Below are 10165 nucleotides of genomic sequence, written 5' to 3' on the forward strand. Positions count from 1 at the left end.
TATGCGATGGAAATTTGACTACGAAGTTGCATTTCATCAGTTGCCAGTCGGACCTAATTCACCGGCGCACTAGGAACTTCCGTCCAGCTCATTCCTTCTGCATCATTAAAGTTGACATCAAAAACATACAAAGTTTTTAAAGTTCACTTGTCTCTGACAAAAAACCGACAGTTGACGCCGCCGGTTATTGACCTCCATCAATATGACTTCACTAACAATCATCGCTCGTGTAGCGGACGGACTACCGCTCGCTGCGTCCATACAGGAGGATGAACAGGTGAAATGAAAGCTAGCTTGCCCATATAGCCTCTCTAAACGACGACTACACGCCAAACTCCATTCAAAAATGTGATGTTTATTGACTGTTAGCTTATCCGCAAAGGTGTAACGTAAGATCTCCCCAAAACAGTAATACTTTTTCATTCTTGGTAGTGTATTGGGACATTTGGTATATAATTAGGTAATCCACGAAGCAGCAGTTTATTTTAATAAAGCTATAACTTTTTAGTTATTTATTTTTTTATGTAATAACATAACAATGTACGTAGTTAACTTTCTGCTGTCCACTACAAATACGCATGATTTTTACATTACATTGTCAAATGTATTAATCTCGGTCCAACAAAAAATTTGGACTCTATGTGCCATTTTAATACAAGTCTTGATATGAGATTGTTTTAAAACTGCCATACAGTTGTACTTGCAGTTCCGTTTACAACCTGTTTTTACTTATTTTTTGTCAGTCAGGAAGAGACCTCCAGCTGTACCAGAGCCAAGCCAAGCAGCTGTGCCGTAAATTGAATGCACAAAGTCCGGACCGCTGTACCCTGGAGGCCGGGGACATGAACTTCCAGTAAGTTACCACAAGCACCAAGTATTGTTCATTGAAGTGTTTCCTCAAAGAGAAAATCCATGTTACTTCTGTAATATTGCACAGTTAGTTTAGTGGTTTATTTTGATACATATATTACCCTAGACTGTATATAAAAGAAATATTACTAGGAAAAACATTTCATTATAAATAACCATTGATTTGGATTTAACTTGTGTTTTTTGTTTTCAGCTATTTAATAGCAAAGGGTGTCTGCTACCTTTTCCTCTGTGAGGCTTCATTTCCCAAAAAGATGGTGTTTGCATATCTTGAAGACCTCCACAGTGAGTTCTATGACCAGTATGGAAGAAGAGTACCCACAGTAACGAGACCGTACTCCTTCATCGAGTTTGGTAAGATTATTTGTGACATGGTAGATTCAAGAAATGTTGTGTCTTTCTGCAGAAAAAACAAAATCCTTGATTAAGCTTATGTCGTACATACATTGTTCCAGACACTTACATCCAGAAAACAAAGAAGTCATACATTGACAGCAGGTCCAGGAGGAACCTTGGCAGTATTAACACAGAGCTACAGGATGTCCAGAGAATTATGGTGGCAAATATTGAGGAAGTTCTGCAAAGAGGAGAATCTCTTTCTGGTAAGTAGTCACACAAAAATCTGTCCTGGCCAGGGTACCTGCACAAAACATAAGGGACAAAATACCAAGAAACGCCTAAATCAAATACAATTTTACTGTTACTACTGCCTATATGAAAATATTTGTTCTGTGTCAATTATGTTATGTGTCAGAGGTGTTGATTGTATTTAGTCAATTTTGTTACCCCTTTGTAGTCAGTAGTTACACAACTTGATGTCCTTTATTTAAAAGTAAATGACCAGTTCATTACATCGATACTTTTATTTTCCTCAGCTCTAGACACAAAAGCCAGCAATCTGTCCGGTCTGTCGAAGAAGTACCGCAGCGATGCCAAATACCTCAACACCCGCTCCGCATATGCCAAGGTGGCTGCCGTGTCAGTGTTCTTCATCACACTCATCATCTATGTGCGTTTCTGGTGGCTCTGATGGACTCTTAAACATGGACTTTAACATAAGGGAGAGGGTGTTTCATTTTGAAAAAACAAGAATTTTAACTGATCCTGTTACATTAATGTTGTATACCAGGGTGCCTTAAAGGGATCATATACAGCCTATCCCTATTGAAGGTAGAAATTCTTCCTATGCTTTATCCAGCTTTGACTTATGCCATGTATACAGTATAAACTGAGCCATAGCTCTGCGATGGGACTTCTTTATGTATGGAAGAAAATGCTTCATGGTGAGTTCATGTAACTCTGTTTACTGGAATATTAAGAGCAGGGTGTAGATAAATTAACATTTATAACCTGGAAATAGGGGTTTCTTTCAGAGTTCCAGCATTAAGGATAAACCATGTATGAATATGCAGAGGTTTTGTGAAAAGTCTTAACTGTGATAAAAGAATGTTTATTGTTGACAGAGTTTACATTGTAACAAAGTCTTATTGAAAATATTAAATATTTATCGAACTATAGTTTCTATTTTACAACTGTATTTATGACAAGTTATGTTAATATGAACAGACAGCAATAGTCCTCTTCATGGTATATACACACTTATAAGGCCCAGATAAGACAGAGGACGTTTAAGCAGCCTGGGGCAGCTTTTTTTTGAATGGTTTTAAATGAGAGTGAAGCTTTTTGGTTGCGGCAGGAGCATCCTGAACGCCTTGAGTTGAAAAAAACTAACTCGGAGCGGAAAAAACGGCAGACGTCATTTAACTTCACAGCAAAAGAACGGTTGACAAACGCGCTGTGTCTCATCTGGGCCTACACCAGCATTTCCATGATCACATACATACCCTGTGAAGCCAGCTCACGTTCACACAAAGAACACATTATGCAGCACAAACAACATTAAGGTATAGGAGAATAGATAGTGTGTTCCTTTGTCCATGCTCAGATGAAACTTTAGTTATTGTTATTAAGAAGGCGAGAGCACTTATTTTCTTGCCACAATTTCAAAGTTGATAAGAGATTCAAACTGTTGACTCCTGGGTTGTAGAGTTATTCACGCCATAGTTACAAGAGCAGAGTACTGTCCCTTTCCTATCCTCCAGGGTGACCAATGGATGTAAGAAAACAGTCTTATGCCACCAGATCAAAGTCGTCCCTCTGCAAAAGAAACACAATGGTAGTATAACATTAGCATTATGTTTTAGTCCAGAAAAATGATCAATGGCACTTGTAGGTTACAGGACTCTGATTAAAACACCAGATGATATTTGCATTGAAACAAAACAGTTACAGCGGATATATAAGCTGATGCTGAAAACTCACTCACCTCATCATTATAATTCATGACATGCTGCTTGATCTTGGAGGAGTCCACCCAAGTAACAAAATCTTCCATATTTCTGGAAAATGTCACAGTAACAGTGTCAAGATTTGATCACTTCAGATGCTTTTCACATGTGCCTATACTGCCTATTTCTGTTTCTGCAGAATGGACAGTTTGTGTGAAAGGCCCTCTGCGGCATAAAGTGGTTCAAACAAATTATGAGAAGACAAAACAAAGTGTCAAATCTAACCTTGTGACGAGAAAAGCTGGGTCTGTGACGATGTCTGGGCCAACACGCACATCTGATACTGAGTCAAGGTCAATACTGCAAAACACTTTCTACACTTTCACATAGACAAAACGAACCAATTTCTCAAAGGAAATTCAAGACATCACTCCCAAACAAACTCTTGCAATAATGCAGTAATGAAGGATACGTCCTTGTTCGATGAAGGTGATGGCCGTCTTCAGGTTCTGAGCCATACGGAGTTTCAGCATGATGCTGGGCAGCCTCCTCCTGCAGGGGTCACAAGTGTAAACTGAATGATATATAACTGCATCCAAGGGCTCCAGTAAGGGATAATGTATGGAATGGAATAGAATACAAATTTGTCTTAGGCATAGTGCTACAATCTGTTGCTTCACAACACAAACATGTAACAGAAAAAAACATTTTAAAATCAACATAAAAACATAAACATAAGATCCACAAAACATTCTCAGGACACAAAAGAAAGACACATTATGACTGTACAGACAATATGACATCTTAAGTAGAAACTGTAATAAGCAAAGTGCAAAAAGTGATGGTGTATTCATTGCACTTTTGCTCTGTTGTGCTAAGATTTACTGTTGGAGTTCAGCAGCTTGATAGATGTTGGAATAAACGATAGCTTAAGCCTGTTTGTTTTACATCTCGGCACACGAAATCTTCTCCCTGATGGCAGAAGTTCAAGACGATGTAAAGCGAACCGGTCATTATTGCGAATTAGAACCCTGACAGGGTGATGCAGGACTGAATCAGCCTGAAAGGGTTCAATTTCTAGTAATGACCAGCTCTTTCTACATTATCATGCTTATTAGAAGGCTACTTACTAACTAAATCAATAATTTGACACAAGATGGTCCTCGAGATTCTACGATCAGAAATAACAGACCGTAGAATGGCGTGACTGACCAATCAGAACTGAGAATTCAACAAAGCTGTGTAATAATTAGAGTATAAGATGGGTTTTTTTGGGATTATTTACCTGCAGAATGACGAAGCTGTGACTTTCTCTGTGAGGGACAGATTCTGTTTGGTGGGCATGAGACCGATACTGTACCTTATGTGAACAAACAAAAAAAAGATCATTGGGATATTGTGATTTTAAACAGATAAACCAAGACTGTCCAAAACAACAAAGAAAAACAAACACCACTGTATGACAGTACAGGAGCCTGTATTATGAAGCAAGTTCAAGTCTAGCTCTCTTTGGGTTAACATTGGTGATCCACAATAGCCGGTATCATGAAGCTGGTTATCAACCGGGTCTTTTAACTCTGGGTTTTCCTGTTCAGCTACCACTCATGTGAAAGAGTTGATCATTTAAAGTGACATCAGAGCCATGAGGGGAGTACTTAAGATTCAAAAAGCTTTATTGTCTAATATGTTGCCATGTTAGAACATTTTCTTTTGATTGAAGGCAGAGTGTGTGTGATGTGTCAGTAGCATGAGTTTTGTATATGTATTGCATTGGGAATGAAGGATTTGTTGTCTGGTGACTTTTTAGCCAGAGGCACTCTGAACCTTCTTCCTGATGTTAATAGCTCAAAGCTTTGGTGGAGGGGGTGGGAGGCATTCTGGATGATGAAGTTGGATTTTCTTTCCACTGCTTGTATATAAAGATCAGATGGCTGTTTTTGTGGAATGCCTATGATCTTAACGGCTTGCCTGGCTATCCTAGCCAGCTTTCTCTTGCATTTGTTTGGTAGGAAGCTGTACCAAGATGTGATGTTGAAAGCGATGACAGACTCATTATCAGTGACTGATAATAGGATAGGAGATGAAGAAGTGATAGCTGCATGGAAATTTATTTATAGGTGACTACATTTAGTGATATTCAACGAGGTGAAAAGTAGTTACCATGGCGATTTACCCTGGTTAAAAGTGAGCAATCTTCGGCAAACAGCAAAAACCAGAGTTAAGCTCAAAGGGAGCTGAATAACCCACTCATCTCGCTTCGTGACACAGGCCCCAGATGTTGACTGAAAGTTATTAGATAGGCGATTATGTCAAGGCAAACTATATCACACCGAGAAACTCACAGTTTTTCCAGTAGTTGATGTGTGCTCTGAGCTCTGAAGCCATCTTTCTCATCCAGGTCTCTGATTTTCTGGGCGAGATCTCTGATGTTACGACTCAACTTGTTGTACCTGAGACAGAGGAGAAATAAACACTAAAATACACTACAATAACAATTAATTTGCTTTTCTATCTACTATTCACTTGTCAGCTGCTACCATTGACTGTATATTAGACTGTGTATGTAGACTTTGCATTAACCTACATCCTGTACTTCATACCTGCCCATACTATATATATCCTAAACATTTTTGCACGTCCTCCACCATTCAGCCTCTCTTTTTAGTGTTAAACAGCTATTTTGTATATATTGTTTCTATATTTATTGTTTACATTATGTAAACGTTTAATATGTTTATGTATGCACCAACCACCAAGGCAAATTCTTTGTAAGTGTGACCTACTTGGCAATAAATCATTTTCTGAGGAAAAAAAGGATTGGCCTTTGGAATTAAAATAGCCCCACATCATCACATACCCTTCACCATACCTAGAGATTGGCATGGGGTACTTTCCATAAGATCATCTCTCAATGCAAATCAAACCAGCTATTAGGCTAACTGAAATAAAACCATGCCAATCTCTAGGTATGGTGAAGGGTATGTGATGATGTGGGGCTATTTTAATTCCAAAGGCCAAGGGAACTTTATCAGGATGCATAGTATCCTGGATCCATGAAATAACTGGTCTTTAAAAATAAAAATCTGCCTGCCTCTATGGGAATTTTATAGGGGTCATGTATGTATGTATTTTAAGGAAGAACATTTATTTATTTACGATACATTATTCATTCACAAAGAAAAGTGGTGTCCTTAAAGGTTGGATTTTTCCTATTTTTTTTAAATTAAGGCATTCAGATCAATTTCCAAAAGATGGATTTTTATTCCTCTTTTTAGTCAACTTTAGCATGGGTGTGTAAACGTATGCAAGCCACTGTATCTAGTATTTGTAAATGTCATGTAACGTTAGCGTAGCTGGCTATAACAAAGTAAAAACATTAAATAAATAAATGAATAAAAGCGTTTAAGGTGTATTTCATGGTACCCTGGGTAACATATTGACGCCTAAACACAGCAGAACAATAAGGTTTAGTGACAGTAACCAGCCGCTGTTGCTTACTTGGTGTAGTCCTCCCTCTTTTCGATGCGATACTTCCGCAACACTTTGACCTCGTGCAGGTTGTTGTCCACCTCCCAGTTGATGAAGTCCACCTTCTTCAACAACTTCTGTTCATGGTGCTTTAATTTACGCACCATTTTAAAACCTTTCGCTGGCTGAATACAATTTATTTACAAGACAGACTTCTGTCCATGCAGGGGGAAGAGGAAACACAGGAAACACGTGTTCTTCTTCTTCGGCGTCCGTTTAAGGTCGAAGGTGAAGTCAATGTGAGCTACAGCGCCATCTACAACACTTTTCTTTTTTTTTTCTTTTTTTTTTAATCAAAACAATCAAGGGTGTAACTTTGGTTTGAGAAGTGGGGGGGACACAAAACAGGGGATCTGGGGGTTCTCCGCCAGAATTTGTTTTTCTATTTGAATCCCATTTCCTGCATTTCTACATACATTTAGGGACTACAAAATCCAGGAAATAATTAAGTTGATCATAATAATAAATTCTGCCAGAAAGAATAGTAGCTACAAAACTATGTATAATAAAAAGATGTCTTACTTTGTTTATTGTATTAATATCAATATAGGGGCCAATCGCCGATAATATAGGGGGCACAAACGAGATTATAAAAAGTGAGGTCCCCCCCTGTCTCCAGTGGAAATTACACCCTAGATAACAACAGTTACTTATTTTTCTATCCAGCAGGTGTCACCAAACGCTTGGAGTATGTTGTCAGCATATGTCGATTTTTTTGTCATTCAGCAGAGAGGGAGACTCCGTCCCGACTGTATGTCTACTCAGGGTACAGCCTACCGCAACATTTTCCAACTTGCAGCGTGTGAGAGAGTTGTCTGTAGCGGTCGGAGGTTTAAAGAAGAAGACTAGCGAATGAGTGTCCGGACACCTTAGCCACCTACTCAGCTGAGATCCAGTCCGACAGGTAAGTTACTGTGTGATGGAGAGTTTGGGAAGGGGCTCTTTTAGGCATGTAGGGAAGAAGAAGCAGATGAGATGCTAAATGATCTTATCCTGTCTCCAGAGACTATATTTATATATATATATATACTTATTTTTTTTTGTCAAGACCACTTCAGGGACAGTTTTAGCAAATTAAACTGTATTATCAGCTGCAAAGCAACGAATAGCCTAACCACCAGAGGGACCTTTAAATATATATGGGCGTGTAGGAAAACCTGTTGCTTTAATTCATTCATTCACTTACTTACTCACTCACTCACTCACTCACTCACTCACTCACTCCTCTCCTTCCCACTTTGTCTCCTGACGGATCCAGATCCTGATGCTATTGTGATCGGTAATATTTGTTCAGGTCAACTCCCACTAAAACAAATATAGCCTATACGGTTTCCCAGCGGTGACAGCCAATCATCTCTGCTCTTACTAAAACACATCCACGTCACCAGCTGCAGGCTGGCTCAGGTGAATGAATTCATTTTTAGCACCTGCCCAAAATCTCAGCATTTCAGTTTAGTCCTGAAACATTTTTGCAGACCTGTTTATCTCAGTAGTGTTGTGTTACCTTATCCTGCTAAATTATCAGAATAAGAGCTACTCGTCTCAAATGTCCCAAAGGGGGAGAAGACCTTAGACATTGCTTTCTTTGACCTGAGCCCACCACATATCTGTTTTCTATATGATGCTACATCTGCCACACGCCACAAGATAAAACAGCACAAGACAACAAGTGCTGCACTGCACTTGTTGTCAAGTCAAGTCAAGGCGACAGGGTAGCTCTGTCAACGTGCTCTTTCTTTCTGCGTGCACTTTGTGCACTTTCGTGAAATATTCGGTGGCAGTGTTGGAAGATGTACTTAGGTCTTTTATTTAAATAAAAGTAGCAATACCTCAACCTAAAAGTACAGAGGTATTAGTAGTAGTAACTACAGCTGTCAAATAAATAAGGAAGAGTAAAAAGTACAATATTTCCCCTCTGAAACGCAGGGTAGAATTATATAGTAGAAAATGGAAATACTCAAGCACAAGTTATACTTAAGTACAGTTATTGAATAGATGTACTTTTCACCACTGCTCTAGATGGCAGTGATAGAGTACTATACCTCACTTTGGCGACATGGCTTGGATGCAGGTATTTTTTAAGTTGTCCAGAAACCCACTTGCAACATCTCACAAATGAAACCTGACATACTTGATTTTGTTTGTAAACTAGAACTTAAAATAAAGCTCTGTAGCTTTAAACAATGATTGGCTGCTGTGCAGAATGAGTTTTTAATAGCGGACTCACCAATGGGTAGCTGCTTATTAAGAGCTTAAATATTCAATATTCTTGCAGCTGTCTCAGTGTAAATGAGGGTGAAGATCCCACTTTAGTTTTTTACAACAAACTCCCCTCTTACTCTCTCTAAGCACATTTTAAGAACAGTATTGACTTTCATTTTCAGTTGCCAGCCATGCAAGGATCTTCACACTTATTTACACACACACACACACACACACACACACACACACACACACACACACACACACACACACACACACACACAAACAGAGAGGGATTGTGCAGCCGTGCCCCTCTGCTAAGCAGCGCTGCTACATAAGGAGGTCAGTGTGTTGAACACACCACACCTCTTTTTCTGTTAACATTTCTTTGGCCTCCGTGGCTTGTTGTAAATGCTCTTTCTACTAAAGCGGGATGCATAGCATGCATATGCAAATTATACAAGCATTTTATGACATGGCTCAGTGGACTCTGAATTATGTATTATGGTCAGTCAGATCCAGGTGCACACTCTTCAGTTTTACCTTATGAAAACCAGCGAAGGTCCCTCAGTTCTTCCCCCCACTTGAAGGGGGCTGAAGCAGACGTTTAGTATGGTTTGCCTCTCATATTCTGCCTTCTGCGGGGAAGTGGAAGTGGCTGTTCAGAGAAGAGATGCTTCAGTCAGGAAATGTAAGGCAAAAATGTAAGCCTCCAGGACACGTAGTTACAAGACTGGTAATAATTATCTCATTCCTCTCAACCTAACCTTTTTAATGCATGATAGGTTATGAATAACGAGACACTAAATACTCGGCAGCATGCTTTGTTGAGGGCTAATAGATTAAATACAAACCATGGAACTTGTTGACTACTGAAGCCAGTGATGGAAGAAGTATTCAGACCCTTTAGTTAAGTAAAAGTACAAATACAACAGTGCAATAATGTTGTATTACATCAAGGTAAAAGTTCAGCATTCAATATTAAGTTAAAGAGTTTAAGTATTATCAGTAAAATATATTTAAAGTATCAAAAAAACATGAGTAACACAGGGAATTTGCCTTGGTGGTTGGTGCATACATAAATAAACATTAAACATTAATATGAAATAAACAATAAATACAGCAACAAGTATTTACAAAATAGCTGTTTAACATAAGAAAAAAGAGGCTGAATGGTTTAGTGGAGTGGTATATTATTACATTACATTATTAGATTGTTGACACATGCAACAATGTGTTCTGTTACAAAAAGGTTTTTGTACTTTTCTCTCATCTTT

General features: G+C 38.7%; 2 protein-coding genes across 2 annotated transcripts; one reads left to right on the top strand and one right to left on the bottom strand.

Moving 5' to 3' along the window:
* Positions 1 to 38: 38 nt before the first annotated feature.
* On the top strand, positions 39 to 2387 carry sec22ba (SEC22 homolog B, vesicle trafficking protein a). The gene is made up of 5 exons (XM_031294436.2): positions 39 to 277; positions 744 to 853; positions 1064 to 1224; positions 1326 to 1472; positions 1746 to 2387. The coding sequence occupies exons 1-5, from the start codon at positions 203 to 205 to the stop codon at positions 1898 to 1900; spliced, it is 648 nt and encodes a 215-aa protein (XP_031150296.1). The 5' UTR covers positions 39 to 202; the 3' UTR covers positions 1901 to 2387.
* imp3 (IMP U3 small nucleolar ribonucleoprotein 3) lies at positions 2305 to 6920 on the bottom strand. The gene is made up of 7 exons (XM_031294439.2): positions 6657 to 6920; positions 5501 to 5608; positions 4444 to 4518; positions 3631 to 3710; positions 3444 to 3495; positions 3197 to 3269; positions 2305 to 3027 (listed from the first exon to the last, which is right to left on the bottom strand). Exons 1-7 carry the CDS (start codon positions 6791 to 6793, stop codon positions 3001 to 3003), a joined length of 552 nt encoding a protein of 183 aa, XP_031150299.1. The 5' UTR covers positions 6794 to 6920; the 3' UTR covers positions 2305 to 3000.
* Between the last annotated feature and the right edge of the window lie 3245 nt (positions 6921 to 10165).

Source organism: Sander lucioperca, chromosome 9 (genome assembly GCF_008315115.2).
Source record: "Sander lucioperca isolate FBNREF2018 chromosome 9, SLUC_FBN_1.2, whole genome shotgun sequence".
NCBI lineage: Eukaryota > Metazoa > Chordata > Actinopteri > Perciformes > Percidae > Sander > Sander lucioperca.